This window comes from Danio rerio, chromosome 1 (assembly GCF_049306965.1).
Source record: "Danio rerio strain Tuebingen ecotype United States chromosome 1, GRCz12tu, whole genome shotgun sequence".
NCBI lineage: Eukaryota > Metazoa > Chordata > Actinopteri > Cypriniformes > Danionidae > Danio > Danio rerio.
Window position 1 is genome coordinate 61,434,679 of NC_133176.1, and position 18,643 is coordinate 61,453,321.

Here is an 18,643-nt window from a genome sequence, read left to right on the forward strand (position 1 = left end):
CACCTTAACCAGGTGAAGAAGTGAAAGAGAAAAGGGTAGAGGACGACATTCTGTGGCTTTACCTGTATTATTACCCTCAGTGAACATGAACAGACACACATTTTGAGGTAAGTTTAAATAGCCAATTCTTCATGTAATCATCAGATAAAAGTGTGCTGATGCTTCATTTCTTGTATTAATAATAACCTTAGTTATTCCTTACTGCAAGTTAAATCAAAGTGGCTTGATTGTGAGCTGTGATTGTGAAAGTGCTGCGCTCGACATGTTTATATAGTATGTTTAATCACACTGTCTTTGTTTTATATTGAAAATGTGAAGTACCTATAGTGTGTTGTAATATAGAATTATTCCAAGCTGTGAGGTTTATATTTACCATTTTATGTAGCCTTTCATGAACCGTATAGACTTTAGAACTTAAGCTGTAATATTAAAAATATATAAAGAAATGTATTTCCTACATAAACATAATAAATTGTAAAAAAATAAATAGATTTTATCTTTACTTTTAGATGTTATCTTTGAGGTTTTTTTTTTTTTTTTTTTTTTTTTTTTGCATTTGTTACTGGTTTGTTTCAATATAAATAATTGTTTTAAATATTGATGGCCATTAATGTTTGCAATGACCAGCAGAAGATTGGAGTGGACAGCTTCTTTTACAGTGTTTTGTTAAATATAAAACACCTAATAGGAGGAAAAAAAAAGGTACAGGATAATCAATTAGTAAAAGAAAAGAGCAGGAAGTAAAAAATCCTCAACACACCAACCATTTTGGTGCAAACATGTTCTAAATTAAACTAATCAGAAATAATTTTTTAATTATAATAACTATTATTATACAACCCAAATGATAAAAAGCTGGAACCATGTGGAAAATGCAAATACAAAAGAAAGAAAAGTTTTGTAAATATACTTTGATTGTATTTCATTACAGACAGTACAACAGACATTATTTAATGTGTGCAGAATGTGGTTTAACATTATCGTGATAAAATATTCACAGGCGTCCATGGAAAATAAGGCAGCATATTGTGCTCCAAAATCTCTGTGTTCTTTTCAGCAATAATAGTACATCACAGAAGTGCAGGTTACCTTTACCAAGCACACTGACACAACCCCAGAACATGACAAAGCCTGGCTTTTGCACTTGTTGCTGGGAACAGTCTGGATGATCCTTTTCTTCTTTGGTCCAGTCCATTTCTCCCCAAAAAATACCTGATATACTGATTTATCTGAGCACAGTACATGTTTCCACTGTGTGATGGTCCATCCCAGATGCCTCCGAGCCCAGAAAAGTCAACAACGCTTTGGGACACTGTTAACATAGGGCTTCTTTTTGGCATAGTACAGTTTTAATTGGCATTTGTGGATGTAACTCTGTACTGTGGTACTTATGGTCTGCCACGGTAGTCCTGAACCCATGTGGTGATCTGGCTTATAGATGAATTAGGTCTCTTGATGCAGCGCCCCCTGAGGGATCGGAGATCACCATTGTTCAGCTTAGGCTTGCGCTCTTGTCCTTTACGCACTGAAACTCCTCCAGATTCCTTCAATCTTGTGATGATGTTCTGCACTGTTGAAGGTGAAATATCCACATGTCTTCCTCTCTTTCTTTGAGGAACATTGTGTTTTAACATTTCAGTCATTTTCTCATATAGGAACTAAAGGACTAGACCTTTCTTGGAAGCAAGTAAATCTAAAAAATCACCTTTTTTTGATTTGAGTTTCCCACACTGTCCCAACCCTTTCTGATTTGAGAATTTATTAACCTGTTCAAATGTCCTTGTTAATATGGGGTTGGTAATTATTAAACTGTAAACTGTCATTCACATTAAGTTGTACCTTGGTACCAAGAGAACTCGTTTGTTTCTAAATATAATGTCTAACATCAGTGTCTTAATACTCTTTCAGTAAATGACAGCAGGTGAACACTAAAATGAGTCTAAAGAAGAGAGAAGATGAGGACTCTGACTCTGAAATGTGTTGTGCATCTCCTGGATCAGGCTATGTGTCTCCAAAGAGTGATCGGTCCATGGAGAAAGCTCCTCCTGCCCTCAATAATGCATCAGTGACCTCTGACCTCAGGTAGTTTGAAGTAATTTTTGTCAGAGAATGGAAAAAAAAATCAGTGATATGAAAAACGGGTTTTGCATGTTTGTGGCAGTAATCAGGCCAAGGTGTGACTAAAAAATGTAACTCTGGTATGATAACACTTTTACAAACACACACACACACACAAACACACACACACACACACACACACACAAACACACACATTGTTAAAGTCAGAATTATTAGCCCTTTTGAATTATTCGCCCCCGTTTATTTTTTCCCCCAGTTTCTGTTTTATCGGAGAGCAGATTTCTCCAGCACATTTGTAATCATAATAGTGTTAATAACTCATCTCTAATAACTGATTTATTTTATCTTTGTCATGATGACAGTAAATAATATTAGACTAGATATTCTTCAAGACACTTCTATACAGCCTAAAGTGACATTTAAAGGCTTCACTAGGGTAATTAGATTAACTAGGCTGGTTAGGGTAATTAGGCAAGTTATTGTATAATGATTGATCTGTAGACTATCAGGAAAAAATCGCCTAAAGGGGCTAATCATTTTGTCCAAAAAATGGTGTTTAAAAATTAAAAACGGCTTTTATTCTAGCCGAAATAAAACAAATACGACTTTCTCCAGAAGAAAAAATATTATCAGACATACTGTGAACATTTCCAGAATCTGTTCAACATAATTTGGGAAATATTTAGCAAAGAAAAAAATTCAAAGGGGGGCGAATAATGCTGACTTCAACTATATAATTTTCATTTTCATATTAATGATTCAATGACTCTCTTATAATGTTTGCACGCTTCATCAGATTCATCATTTTTAAAGGATTAATGAAGTGACACATTTGGAAAATTGTCGCCACCTATATGTTCTTTCTAAAACCTAAAACATTTTGACGGTTAATGCTGCAAAATGAAGCAAACAACTGTCAGCTGTGTCCTGCCATTGCTTTTATGCTTGTGAAAACAGTAGTTGTACCGAGTATCATGTATATATAGATATTATTATTTATCTATTAAATTACCCAATAATTTGTATTTTAACGCCTACCCCCACCCCACCCCAACCCTAAACCCAACCACCACAGTACTGTTAAAATATGAATTATTGTTATACAGTATCATAAAAATGCTGTTATATTAATATGCATATCGCAAGTCTGGCCGGCCACATATCCAATCTAGACTTTAGCGCCCCTAGTGGCATTGCTTGCAGCAGAAGTTGGGACTTTCAAGCGCAGACGGAAGCATCAACCAATCAGATCGCTGTATACAAACACACCAGCTCAGACAGTAGTCAATTGCTAATTAATTTCATTGGCTGACGATGCTATGACGATCGCAGTTCCAACTTCAGACACGCCCTCTGTCAAGCGTTGACGCTGAAGCCCCGTGTGAATGGGGCATAGTGGCCACATCATATTAAATATGACGCTACTGCTTGAAGAAAGTATGAGCCTGGAGCAAGTGACACTTAGCATCTGGTTAAGATTCAGTGTTACACTTACTAATCTTCCATCAAGATTTCCATCAATTTTTTGGTCACACTTTATTTTGATGGTGTGTTTGTTGAATTTGAGTTACACTGCATCTACATGCCGACTAATTCTCATTGGATTATTATAATTAGTAGATTGTTGGGGTTTGTGTAATTGACATTCACTTGCAAAGTTTCTTATAGTCAGTTAAATGTCTGTTGGAGCAGAATCAGCAGATATTAAGCAGACAGTCTACTAATACTCAGATGGACCAACAAAATAAAGTGAAATCATTTTTTCTATAGGAGTAAAAATGCATCCTAAAAATAATGTAATCGGTTGTTTAATTTAGCTTTAATAAGGATTTATGGACATTTTACTGTATTTATTTATTAGGTTTTGGGAATGTTGACTTTGAAGTACAAGTTAGCAATTTTGTTCCCCCCTTTAAAGATGAATCATGTGTAAAAGGTTGCTTGTTTGGAAAAATTTGGCATGTCAGATGCCTTAGATGAGTCTAAAATGTATTATTTCTTTTGTCAGTGTAATCAGGAGGAAGAGACCGAGATCAGAGTCTCCAAAGCCCAGTGGTGTTTCTCTGAAGAGTGGCAATTCTATGAATTTTCCTCCGCTATTGAGTGATGAACCAGTGACCTCTGACCCGCAGTTAGTATTACTTAGTATAATATTTCTTACACACTGTAGGACAAATCAGACTAATAACTGTTTTTAAACAATAAACCCTTAATACACCTCAAATTGTTTACTAATTTAAAATTCCTGCTCCTTTAAGGAGGACAAAGATACTTAAGCTGATCACACCAGTGCCAAACTCGACACCCAACTATCAGACTCACAATATACAGGACAACACTGATGCACACATGCTAGAGACTGGAGACCTGCAGAGAGTCAAAGACCAGCACAAAACCAGCATGAAGATCAAATATGAGAGATTATTTGAGGGAAACACACTCCAAGAGAACCAAACCCTCCTGAACCAGATCTACACCCAGCTGTACATCATAGAGGGAGAGAGTGAAGGAGTGAATGAAGAACATGAGGTTTTACAGATGGAGAAAACAGCCAGAACAAAACACTCCCAACACACTCCAATCTACTGCAATGACATCTTTAAAGAGGAGAAAGAGCAAATCAAGACTGTTCTTACTAAAGGCATCGCTGGAATCGGAAAAACCGTCTCTGTGCAGAAGTTCATTCTGGACTGGGCCGAGGGAAAAGCCAATCAGGATGTAGATTTCATGTTTGTGCTTCCATTTCGAGAGCTGAACTTGATCAGAGATCATCAGTACAGTCTTCACACACTTCTGCTGGACTTTCATCCTGAACTTGAAGATCTGGAGCCCAAGATTTATGAGGAGTGTAAAGTTGTGTTCATCTTTGATGGTCTGGATGAAAGCAGAATCACACTGATGTTTTCAGACGCTCAGAAAGTTTGTGATGTGACTGAGACTTCATCAGTGGCTGTGTTGATGTCAAAGCTGATGAAAGGAGAGCTGCTTCCCTCTGCTCTCATCTGGATCACCTCCAGACCAGCAGCAGCCAATCAGATCCCCTCCAAATACATCAAGCGTCTGACAGAAATTCAGGGATTCACTGAGCCTCAGAAGGAGGAATATTTCAGGAAGAGAATCAGTGAGCAGCATCAAGCCAGCAGAATCATCTCACACATCAGAAGAGCAAGAAGCCTCCACATCATGTGCCACATACCCGTCTTCTGCTGGATCTCATCCACTGTGCTTCAGAAGCTCCTGGAAGAAGATCTGAGTGCAGAAATCCCTCAAACTCTGACTGAAATGTACATCCACTTCCTGCTGATTCAGATCAACATGAGGAATCAGAAGTATGAAGAGAGAGAACCAGAGAAACTCCTGCAGTCCAACAGAGAAGTGATTGTCAAACTTGCTGAAGTGGCTTTCAGACAGCTGATGAAGGGCAATGTGATGTTCTATGAGGAGGACCTGATTGAGAGCGGCGTAGACGTCTCTGACGCCTCAGTGTATTCTGGGATTTGCACTGAGATCTTTAAGGAGGAATCTGTGATTCAGCAGAGGAAAGTCTACAGCTTCATCCATCTGAGTGTTCAGGAGTTCCTCGCTGCTTTCTATGTGTTTTATGTTCATGTAAGCAGCACTACAGAAGCATCTTTTGATTCACTAGAAAATCTCCATAAAAGAATCATTGATAAAGCTACTGAGGGTAAGAGTGCTCATCTGGATCTGTTCCTGCGGTTCCTGCTGGGCGTCTCACTGGAGTCCAATCAGAGACTCTTGCAGGATCTACTGACACACACAGAGAAGAGCTCAGAGAGCATCAGCAGAAGCACACAGTACATTAAAGAGAAGATCAGAGATGGACATGGACTCTCCACTGAAAGATCCATCAATCTGTTCCTCTGTCTGCTGGAAGTGAAAGATCAGACTCTGTCCAGAGAGATTCAGGAGTTTGTGAAATCAGACAAACAGTCAGAGAAGAAACTCTCTCCTGCTCACTGCTCAACAATCGCCTACATGCTTCAGATGTCAGAGGAAGTGCTGGATGAGCTGAAGCTTCAGAAATACAACACATCAGATGAGGGCAGAAGAAGACTGATACCAGCCGTCAGCAACTGCACAAGAGCTCTGTGAGGGTTTGACCAAGTTTTTAGTGTTGAAACTTGTTTTGGGAGAAATTTATTTACTGTGTGTTCTCCTCTTTTTTCAGTCTTGCTGGCTGTAATCTCTCTGCTCAGGATTGTGAAATTGTGTCGTCAGTTCTTCAATCCTCAAACTGTGTCCTGAGAGAGCTGGACCTGAGTAACAATGACCTGCAGGATTCAGGAGTGAAGCTGCTCTCTGATGGACTGAAGAGTCCAAACTGTCAGCTGGAGATACTGAGGTTCGAGTTTCATATTATGTCATGATCATTTCATGCTTCAGATTCAATACTGTCTTTAAAATTGACCTGCAGTGTGCATTTCTGCAGGTTGTCTGGCTGTATGGTGACAGAGGAAGGCTGTGGTTTTCTATCTTCAGCTCTGAGTTCTATAGGAGCCATATTACTTTTCATTTAATTATAATGTTTATTTGTATACTGATTGGTTTGGGTTTCACAGTGACGTTTTATGTTTTGGTCACGTGGGCATAATTGGCACCTGCTCAAACATAAAGCGCGTGCACAATCACACAGGTGATGAGGAGAGAAGGAGAGTGGGGTAGCCGTATTTTTTGTTGACCGCAAACAGCCACGCAAACAGCAGCGCAAACAGCCACGCAAACAGCCACGCAAACAGCAGCGCAAACCAAGCAACGCAAAACTGTATCACAACGGCACACGCAACAATCATCACACCAACGCAATAATCGGCACCATACAGGTATTCAAAGACACAAATTGCTGTATTGTTTTTTCATGCTTCAAGTTACATAAAGTCTTTCCATATAACATCTTGGGCTCAGTGTCTCTGTCTAAAGCCACCAGCGCGTCACAAATATAAAGGACCCTCACTGCCTCTCGAGCGACTTATAGGAGGCATCAGGAAGTCGCAATATTTTGTCAACAAAAAACGGCATCTTATCAGGAAAATCATCGCTCGCAAAATCAGCGCACAGACGAATCAGGAAGACGCCAAGTAAGTGATGCGATTGCAAACCAAATGGGCCACGTCATGTGTTCGTTTTCATAGGACAGATAAGTTTATCTGGATATATGTGTGGATGAGGAATCTGGTTGGCATTGGTGCATGTTAAAGTTGTTTGGAATGCAAATCGGATGCGCGAGGTCGCGCGACTTACTTTGGTGTCTGTAGGAAGTCTGCACTTTGCGGCTTGTTTGTGTGATGCCGTGATGTTGTTTGGAAGGAAAATGAACTGCTGTTGAATTGAATCGAATCGTTTGAGCGTGTTCAAACGTTGCATTGTGTTTGGATGTTGTGATTCACTGAACACTGAATCAAAAGAGTCACTATGAGTCAAACTGGTGGTACCCCGTGCTCGGTTGAAGAGATGGGAAAGAAAAGGGAAAGCAAACTCACTCAAAAGGCCTTGCTGAATAAAATTGAGAGATTGCAATGTGAACGTAAACGTGCTGTTGATAAAATCAAAGGGTTGATACCAAAAATGAAAGAATATATGAAACAAAAGGCAAACATCCTTCAAATAAAGCAATGTTTAATGACTTTAAACACAATGTGTGAGAGTGCTGTTAATGCACATGATGAACTTATGCCATTACTTCCTGAGGATGAATTTCTTAAACAAAAGGAATGGTTTTTAAGCATAATGAATTACAGCAGTGTGTTTCAAAACCAAACCGAGCAATGGATCAGTGAAACTGAGCAAACCCAGGGTGTTTCACAGAATGCAACAGAAATGAACGAAAATGTGATTTCTGCAAAATCAAATGAAGTTGAAAATGAGGATGAAATTAATCCACGTGATAGTGTCTCAAACATAAGCTGTAACAAATCATCACTGTCAAAACATTCTTCAACCTCATCTGCACGTTTAAAAGCCCAAGCCGAGTTGGCTGCTTTAGCCATGAAGAAAAAATTATTAGAAGAAAGACATGCACTGGAAGAAGAGGAGGAAAAGTTGCGTAAAAGGAAAGAAAGATTGCAACTGGATGCTGAAATTGCAGGAGAACAGGCAAAACTTGAGGTTCTCAAAACACACAGTACAACAACAAGCGTGATACTGACATCAAATGTTTCAGATGGGATGAACTCTTATGTGGCAAAACAGTCTAAACAACCACTTAATGTTGATGCAGGTGAATTTATTCCATCAGATTCAAATAAGGAGAGATATTTAGGAGCTAAACCCAAAGTCAAGCTTGTGTTGGACAATATAACTCCATCAAACATCATTGACCCACCATTTTCGCAAAACCACCTGAATTCTTTCGACATGCAAGATTCACAAGGACCACATGATTTCAATACAGATATTTTCATGGATTCGGAAACCAAAAATTGTGTTCTTGGTCTCATGAAGAAACAGAATGAGGTAACAACACTGTTGATGCAGCAACAGGGGCTTTCAGCTTTACCAAAAAGAGAAATACCCATATTTGATGGTGACCCACTGAAATACCACTCTTTTATTAGAGCTTTTGAGAATGGTATTGAGAAAAATATAAATGACAACTGTGACCGTTTGTATTTCTTGGAGCAATATACAAGGGGCCATGCTAAAGCACTTGTGGGGAGCTGTCATTATATGAATCTAGATCGAGGATATTTGAAAGCAAAAACTTTGTTGAAGGAACAGTTTGGGGACGAACAGAAAGTGGCCTCTGCTTATATGGACAAAGCCCTTTTATGGTCTCCAATTAAAACCGAGGATGTGAAGGCTCTGCAGGATTTCAGTTTCTTTCTCAGAGGCTGTTGTAATGCAATGGAGGATGTGCAGTATCTTCATGACTTAGACATGCCTTCTAATATGTTGTGTATTATTAAAAAACTTCCATATAAACTCAGAGATCGATGGAGGAGCCAGGTTTGTGAGCTGCAGGAAAGAAATAAACAGAGAGTTAAGTTCAAAGACATTGCTGATTTCATTGAGAAGCAAGTGAAAATACTCACAGATCCGGTGTTTGGTAACATACAAGACACTACATCAGTAAGTGGAAATAAAGGAATGAACAAACTTAAGTCACAATATCGATCAGGAAACAAAGGAATCAGCTTTGCGACCAGTGTGGGCACTGTGGAAAGTAAATGTCAGTCTGAAAAGAAAAGGAAGGAAATTATAAAAACAGATAAGAAAGTGTGTATGTGCTGTGGAGGAGGACACACCCTAGATATGTGTGTACAGCTGGGGAAGATGGTACACGAGAAGAAGATAGGCTTCTTGAGGGAAAATGGTATATGTTTTGGCTGTTTGTGTACAGGAGGACACATCAGTAAAAATTGCCGTAAAAGGATTTCCTGTTCAAAGTGTAACCTTAAGCATCCTACAGTACTTCATAGGGAACCTGCACATGTTACTGAGCAGACTGAGAGGAACACAGTGGTGCCTGTTGACAACATGCTGGTGTCAAGTGGTCTTACAGGGGCTGGAGATGAGGACTGCAAGCTACCCATAGTACCGGTTCAGGTAAAATCTAATAAAGGAAGCAAAATTATTAATACCTATGCATTTTTGGACCAAGGGAGCACTGCAGTGTTTTGTACAGAGAACTTGATGCACAAGCTTCACCTTACAGGAAGGAAGGGGCGTATTCTTCTACGAACCATGGGGCAGGAGAAGGTTGTGAGTAGCAACATTATATCTGGTTTGGAGGTTGCAGCTCTGGAAGGAGATCGTTTTCTTGAGCTGCCAAAAGTTTATACACAAGAGTCCATGCCAGTGCACCGAGGAAATATTCCAACTAATAGGGATATTAAAAGATGGTCTTACTTAAAACACATTCATTTACCTCAGATCGATTCCGAAATAGAACTCCTGATAGGAACCAATGTCCCTAAAGCACTGGAACCATTACAAGTGGTATGCAGTGTAAATGATGGACCATATGCCATTAGAACCATGTTGGGCTGGACTGTTAATGGACCACTGATGGGAGACAGTGGAGAAAGGGTTAACTGGAAACAGCCCCTGGTAATGGTTAATAGAGTGTCAGCTGTAAATCTGGATGAGATTTGGCACCAACAGTTTAAAACTGACTTCCCTGAAAACCGTCTCGATGATTATGCTGGTATGTCAAGAGAAGATCAAAAATTCCTAGAACTAGTGAGTAATTCAGTAAAACATGTGAATGGGCACTACCAAATTGCATTACCATTAAGGAGCATTGACGTCAGCATGCCAAAAAACAAGAACATTGTCGAACAGCGTTTGCATCATCTGAAAAGGAGGTTTCAGAAAGATTCATTATTTCATGCTGAATATAACAACTTTATGAATGATCTGCTTCTTAAAGATTATGCTGAGAAGGTGCCTGTAGAGGAACTAGACCGCAGTGATGGAAAGGTATGGTATATACCACACCATGGAGTGTTTCATCCCACCAAGGGAAAGATGAGAGTTGTGTTTGACTGTGCAGCGAGTTATCAAGGAACATCGTTGAATGCTCAGCTCTTACAGGGCCCAGATCTTACGAGTTCTTTGATAGGAGTCATGACTCGTTTTAGAAAGGAACCAGTAGTAATCATGGCTGATGTTGAATCCATGTTTTACCAGGTACGGGTCTCTTCGGAGTACTCAGACCTGCTTAGGTTTCTTTGGTGGCCTAATGGAGATGTGGAACAACAACCTGTTGAATACCGTATGAAGGTGCATTTGTTTGGGGCAGCATCATCACCTAGTTGTGCCAATTATGCCCTCAGAAGGTGTGCAGAGGATTATGGATGTCACTACAGTGAGAATGCAGTAGACAAATTATTGAACTCTTTTTATGTAGATGACTGCCTTGTGTCAGTTGTTACAGAGAAGGAAGCAGTGTCACTTTACCAGGAGCTGGTTTCTCTGTGTGCCAGGGGTGGGTTTTCCCTCACAAAATGGATAACCAACAGGCCTGGTGTATTGGAAGCTATCCCTGAAAGTCACAGAGCAAGAGGCATGGAAGGGTTAAACATGGAGTTGGATTCATTACCTGTGGAGAGAGTGCTGGGTTTGGAATGGTGCATAAAATCAGACTGTTTTAAGTTCAAGATTGTACTAAAGGATAGACCACTCACCAGAAGAGGAATTCTCTCTACTATCAGTTCAATTTATGACCCTTTGGGAATGCTAAGCCCTGTCATTTTAACAGCAAAGAAAATTCTGAGAGATTTGTGCAGGAGACAAATTGGCTGGGATGACACTGTGCCGGAGTCCGTATCAAAGGATTGGCTGAAATGGCTGCAGCAGCTGCATTTGTTGGATGTGTTTAAGGTGGACCGATGTGTGAAACCATCATGCTTTGGAGATGTTGTTACAGCCCAGTTACACCATTTCAGTGATGCCAGTCAGGATGGGTATGGAACAGTGTCTTACCTGTTGCTGAAGAACCAGCATTCAGTAACGCACAGTGCTTTCATCATGGGGAAGGCAAGAGTGGCTCCGTTAAAATCCGTAACCATCCCTAGAATGGAGCTTATTGCTGCTACCATGGCCAGTCGCATGGACATTCTTTGGAGGAAAGAGATGCATATGGATCTTTTGGATTCTGTGTTTTGGACGGACAGTACATCTGTGCTCAAATACATCCGAAATGAAACCTCACGATTCAAAGTTTTAGTTTCTAATCGGGTCTCTCAAATCCTGAAAGTTTCCAGTCCTGAGCAGTGGAGGTATGTGGACACTGCAAGCAATCCAGCTGATATGGCATCTAGAGGTGTTAAGGTGAATGTGTTTATTCAAAACACTACATGGGTGTCAGGGCCTCACTTTCTTTTACATCCGGAGAGTGAGTGGCCTGTAAACAAGGAGGACGTCAACTACCTTTCATCTGAAGACCCCGAGGTCAAAAATGTTGCTGCAACAAACGTTACACAACTCAAAGAAGATCCAGTCACTTACCTGATCAAGTATTTTTCTTCCTGGACACGCCTTAAGAAATCTGTAGCATGGTTCTTGAGGATCAAGGACTGGCTCATGTCTTGTTTAAAGGAAACAAGGCACTTTCATCAGACCGTTGTACAGTCTGGCAACAATGCACAGCAGAGCTCCTCCGTGGCAGAGGAGATTGATTATTTTAAAAGGACAAGCAGTAAACTTACAGTGGAGGACTTGGACCGGGCTGAGCTTGCCATCATTAAATTCTGTCAGGGACAGAGATTTCCTGAAGAGCTAGCCAGTCTGGAGAAAGGGCAACATATTAAAATATCCAGTCACCTCCATAAACTCTGTCCACAGCTGCAAGATGGAATCCTGAGAGTTGGTGGTCGTCTCTGTAGGTTGGCTATGCCTGTGGAAGTTAAACACCCTATAATATTAACAAAAGATCTTCACATTTCAGAACTCTTGCTGAGACATATCCATCAGGAAGTGGGGCATGGTGGACGGAACCATATGCTGTCCAAATTGAGGGAGAAGTACTGGATAACTGGTGTCAGTGTAGCCATAAGGAAAGTACTGTCCAAATGCATCGTCTGTCGCCGTCTAAATGCTCTGCCAGTTTACCAGCAAATGGCAGACTTGCCACACGAAAGAATAGTCCCAGATGAACCACCATTTACTCGAGTGGGAGTGGACTATTTTGGACCTTTTGAGGTTAAGAGCCGAAGGAGCATGGTAAAGCGGTATGGGGTTATATTTACCTGTCTTGCCATCAGAGCTGTACACCTTGAGGTTGCTCCATCACTGGATACGGACTCATTCATTAATGCACTCAGGCGTTTCATTTCCAGAAGGGGACAGGTGCGAGAGATCCGTTCAGATAACGGAACTAATTTTGTAGGTGCAGAACGTGAGTTGAAAGCTGCCATTAAACAGTGGAACCAGGGGCAGATCAATGATCTTTTGCTGCAGAAGGGAATCAGATGGAGTTTTAACCCACCAGCTGGCTCTCATCATGGAGGATCATGGGAGAGGTTAATAAGATCAGTGCGTAAAGTCCTTAATTCAATGTTTAAGGTGCAAAACCTGGATGAAGAAGGTCTTCACACAGTGCTCTGTGAGATTGAAGCCATCATCAACAGCCGTCCAATCACCAAGGCTTCCATGGATCCAAATGACCTGGAAGCACTAACTCCAAACCACTTGTTGCAGTTAAAGACTTCACCATCATTACCCCCAGGGTTGTTCCAACCGACAGACATGTATGCACTTAGGAGGTGGAAACAGGTACAATACATGTCCGATCTATTCTGGAAGAGATGGGTTAAGGAATACTTACCTCAGCTACAGGAGCGTCAGAGATGGATTGGAGTTAAGAGGAACCTCGTTGTGGGAGATCTTGTGATCATTATGGACAGCACAGCTCCTAGAAATTCTTGGCCAACAGGTCGAGTGATCCAAACCTTCCCAGACCGAAGAGGATTTGTCCGTCAAGTACGGATTAAAACAAAAACCAGCTGTTTGGAAAGACCTATTACCAAGGTCTGCTTGCTGCAGGAGGCTGAGTTTGATTAAATATGAACTACAGTTAAATTATTTTCTTTTTTTTTGATAATGCCTTTTGTGGATTATTTTTTTTGCTTTTTTGTGGATTTTGCCATTAGGACACAAAGAAGAAAAGTATGGACATTTTACTGTTGGACTTTACAGTTGAACTTTTGTGTGTCTGATTTATGTCTCCTATCTGTAATTTTGGATAATTATTATGTGGTGATCTAATAATTAGGGGCTGGTGTATAGGAGCCATATTACTTTTCATTTAATTATAATGTTTATTTGTATACTGATTGGTTTGGGTTTCACAGTGACGTTTTATGTTTTGGTCACGTGGGCATAATTGGCACCTGCTCAAACATAAAGCGCGTGCACAATCACACAGGTGATGAGGAGAGAAGGAGAGTGGGGTAGCCGTATTTTTTGTTGACCGCAAACAGCCACGCAAACAGCAGCGCAAACAGCCACGCAAACAGCCACGCAAACAGCAGCGCAAACCAAGCAACGCAAAACTGTATCACAACGGCACACGCAACAATCATCACACCAACGCAATAATCGGCACCATACAGGTATTCAAAGACACAAATTGCTGTATTGTTTTTTCATGCTTCAAGTTACATAAAGTCTTTCCATATAACATCTTGGGCTCAGTGTCTCTGTCTAAAGCCACCAGCGCGTCACAAATATAAAGGACCCTCACTGCCTCTCGAGCGACTTATAGGAGGCATCAGGAAGTCGCAATAAGTTCAAACCCCTCACACCTGAGAGAGCTGGATCTGAGCTACAATCACCCAGGACAATCAGGAGTCCAGCTGCTCCAACACACACTGGAGGATCCACACTACACACTGCAGAAACTCAAGTATGTGGCGTCATCTAATAGGGATCTTATGTCATAGCCCTGTCACACACTACACAGAGAGGCTTCAATGGAAATGCCTAACAATTCATTCATTTTCTATTCGGCTTTTTCCCCATACACTACGGCCAATTTAGCTCACCCAATTCACCTATACCAGATGTTTTTTTGGACTTTGGGGGAAATGCTTAACAATTTTAAGTTATTAAATGTTTTTAAAAATGAATTTATTCTTTATGTTGTTGGTTTTGTGCCTGTATAGTTTGGACCATGGAGGACCTTTTAGCATGACACCTGGATTGAGAAAATGCAAGTTCTTTCTCCTTCTCTTTCACACAGACACACACACATGCATACAGTATATGATAAATAGATGATGTTATTTGTGCTCTTGTGTTCAGATGCCTGTTTTCTCACACTGGATCCAAACACAGCACATGATCACCTCGTGATGTCTAAGAATATAAAGGCAACATATGTGAAAGATCCTCAGCCGTATACTGATCATCCAGAGAGATTTCAGTTCTTTGGGCAGGTGCTGTGTAGAGAGCCTCTGACTGGACGCTGTTACTGGGAGGTGAAATGGAGCGGCTCTGGTCATATAGCGGTGGCTTATAAAGTAATCAAGAGGAAAAGTGGGCTTGACTCTTGGTTTGGACTCAATGAAAACTCCTGGAGTCTGCACTGCAGTGATAGAAATTACACCGCCTGGCACAACCATAAGAGCACTGATATTATTGCTCCTTCAGCTTGTATTAATAGTGTAGGAGTGTATGTGGACGTGCCGTCTGGCTCTCTGTCCTTCTACAGTGTCTCTGACACACACACACTCACACACATACACACATTCAACACCACATTCACTGAAGAGCTCTATGCTGGATTTAGCGTTTATCCTGAATCTTCAGTGACTCTGTGTCAGATTTAACTTTAATGGAAGCACATCTCCACCATCTCATCCCAGTTTTCTGATAGATGTCTGCTCCAGGATGAAGTAACTTTCTTATGACCTTATCACTATTAATAATGTTGAATGTGAGTTCAAGGGCCTAGATTATATGGGGAAATTAGTGTCATCTCTTTTCAGAGTAAAACTGGAATGATGTGTGTGTCATTGCTTTTTTTTGTATGCCAAGTTATATGTCCTCAGAATCTTCAGGCCCAGTCAAGAAGTCATTGAAAACTCTTGTTGGAATTGAACATTTGACTTTGACTTATTAGTAAATTTTTTTAAGATTCTGAGGCAGTGGTGCCCAATCTCGGTCCTGGAGGGCTGGTGTCCTGCAGATTTTAGCTCCAACTTGTCTTATTACACCTGCATGGATGTTTTAGAAAGCCTAGAGCTTGATTAGCTATCCCAGGTGTGTCTGATTGAGGTTGGAACTAAACTTTGCAGGACACCGGCCCTCCAGGGCCGAGTGTGGACACCCCTGTTCTAAGGTAATCAATTTATTTCAAGTTCAGTTAAATTGCGCTTTTCACAATAATTATTGGTGCAAATTGCACATTATTCCACAACAGTCAAGTTTGGAAAAGTTATGGTTATTGCCCAGTGCTTAATCTGTAAATTGCAAGGCCTTGGAGCAGATCGGGTAACGGATCTGGCATGCTACCAGAGGAGGGAGAGGTGTTGCGGATGAAAGTGAAGAGCGGGGTGGGGTGGGGGGTGTGTGTGAGGAGGGGGATCAGTGCCAGATCTGGCTTGTTCCGCCACAAATTAAGCCCTGTTATTGCCATAAAATTTTGTTTAGACGGTGACCAATTATTTGTTAGTTTATCAATGGTGTTAAATACAAATCTAGGATTGTTATGAATATTTTCTATCCATTTGCAGAGGTGCTCAGCCTTGGCGGACTTTAGGGCCCTCTTATAGATGGAAACACTATCTCTGTACGCAGTTCTAAAGACCTCTGTTGTGACTATCCTTGATCAAGGTTTCAGATTAGTCACATCTTGGGTCTGCTGAGGGGTTTAGACGCTTCCTTTGCAAACAATACATAAAACATCAAGTCTTCATTTGTTGCCGTTTACTGCAGAAGTTGTTGAACAAAAAACTGATATGAAATAAAGTAAATCAAACAAATTTGGCCATCAAACACTTAAGGTAAGGTCTAAAGACCATGTGCTCCCAGCAGGCCCTTCTCCAGTAGGCCCCACCCACCCACTCTCTCTCTCTCTCTCTCTCTCTCTCTTCTTTATATGTATATTTGATATTTTTGGTATTTGTGTTACGAAGTGTTCATTGTAAAAGCGGAAGTCTTTTATTTTGAATGAATTACCATTACGGATATAAACAGACACACAGAAAGATCGCACATGATCATGACGTCTCATCTGTGCGGTCTGCTATGGACTAAAGCTTCTGGCTTGATTGGAGAACAAGGTACTGACACTTCGTTTAATATGTTTGTTTGTTTGTATTGAATTTGTATATTGAGTTAAAGTAATGTCTGTTTGTTTGTATACGGTTTTCATATTTGCTTACATTTGGTTTCATTTTCTCTTTGTATACAAGCTCTTACGGTGTTTGCCGTATGGTGTATGGTGCAAGGTGTTCGGTGTATGGTGCAAGGTGTTTGGCCTACAATGTAAGGATTTTGATGTAGATGACGGCGTCACTGAAGTGAATGCTGCACTGAAAATAAATCATGGGAAAACACCAGTGAAAGAGTCAACCTTTAAATAAAATAAACAAATGGCTCGTACAACCTCTAAATTAGTTTTCTTCCCACTTGCGTTCAAGTGTTGCTTGTTTTGAGAGTGAGAGTATGACTATTATACCATGGTGCCATATTAGTCTCTGTGGCCTTTTATTATTTTGATGGGTGCCACAGTATTTAGTGTGCTAGTAAAGGTAGCATCCATCCATGCGAGTTACTACATCAAGGTTGTTTGTAGCTATGTAGTTTGAAAGTAAGAGTGGTCTGGAATATCATCACGTTGTGGTATAATGTCTACATCAATGACTTCAATTCCTTGAGACAAAAATGAGATCTAATATATGCTTCAAGTGATGTGTTGGACGAATGACGTTTTTCTTTCTCACGAGTGATTGTAATAAATTTGTTAAAGCACATCATAATGTATTATTAGTGTCCTCTACCTGAATGTTGAAGTCTCCTACAATTAGTATTTTATCAGTTTTAATTATACAAAAGTTTTCTAATAAAAATCTGATAACTCTATTAGGAAATTGACACAGGGTCCTTGGGGTTATTTTCTCTGTCAATAGGCTATTGCTGCTAAACTGATTCTGCTAACACACTTTTACAAACTATAAATGTTTTGCCTTGTAGCCTCAACCGCTGAACAATAAAACAGATGCCAATCACAATTCTCAGTTTTAAACTTGCCTCTATTTGTCATCCATCTGAGTGTTCAGGAGTTCCTCGCTGCTTTCTATGTGTTTTACTATCACGTAAGCAACACTGCAGACGCATGTTTGGATTCTCTGCATAATTTACAGAAAAGAGCAGTAGATAAAGCCATTGAGAGTGAGAATGGTCATCTGGATCTGTTCCTGCGGTTCCTGCTGGGCGTCTCACTGGAGTCCAATCAGAGACTCTTCCAGGATCTACTGACACACACAGAGAAGAGCTCAGAGAGCATCAGGAGAAGCACACAGTACATTAAAGAGAAGATCAGAGATGGACATGGACTCTCCACTGAAAGATCCATCAATCTGTTCCTCTGTCTGCTGGAAGTGAAAGATCAGACTCTGTCCAGAGAGATTCAGGAGTTTGTGAAATCAGACAAACAGTCAGAGAAGAAACTCTCTCCTGCTCACTGCTCAACAATCGCCTACATGCTTCAGATGTCAGAGGAGGTGCTGGATGAGCTGGAGCTCCAGAAATACAACACATCAGATGAGGGCAGAAGAAGACTGATACCAGCCGTCAGCATCTGCAGAAGAGCTCTGTGAGTGTTTAACCAAGTGTTAGTGTTAAAAAATTTTTTTGGGAGAAATTTATTTACTGTGTGTTCTTCTCTTTTTTTCAGTCTTGCTGGCTGTAATCTCTCTGCTCAGGATTGTGAAATTGTGTCGTCAGTTCTTCAATCCTCAAACTGTGTCCTGAGAGAGCTGGACCTGAGTAACAATGACCTGCAGGATTCAGGAGTGAAGCTGCTCTCTGATGGACTGAAGAGTCCAAACTGTCAGCTGGAGATACTGGGGTTTGAGTTTCATGTTGTGTCATGATC

General features: G+C 40.6%; 2 protein-coding genes across 2 annotated transcripts; both read left to right on the forward strand.

The window, feature by feature from the left end:
- The first annotated feature begins 1 nt into the window (after position 1).
- Positions 2-17,775, forward strand: LOC103908614 (protein NLRC3-like). Its single transcript, XM_073908221.1, has 7 exons — positions 2-107; positions 1,909-2,082; positions 4,088-4,210; positions 4,338-6,188; positions 6,269-6,442; positions 14,706-14,752; positions 14,845-17,775. Exons 2-7 carry the CDS (start codon positions 1,934-1,936, stop codon positions 15,369-15,371), a joined length of 2,871 nt encoding a protein of 956 aa, XP_073764322.1. The 5' UTR covers positions 2-107; positions 1,909-1,933; the 3' UTR covers positions 15,372-17,775.
- On the forward strand, positions 17,760-18,641 carry LOC108184853 (NLR family CARD domain-containing protein 3-like; the record flags this gene model as incomplete). Its single annotated transcript, XM_073909101.1, has 2 exons — positions 17,760-18,361; positions 18,443-18,641. Coding segments are annotated over 2 exons (801 nt in total), but the record flags the coding sequence as incomplete, so codon positions are not given.
- Positions 18,642-18,643: the final 2 nt, after the last annotated feature.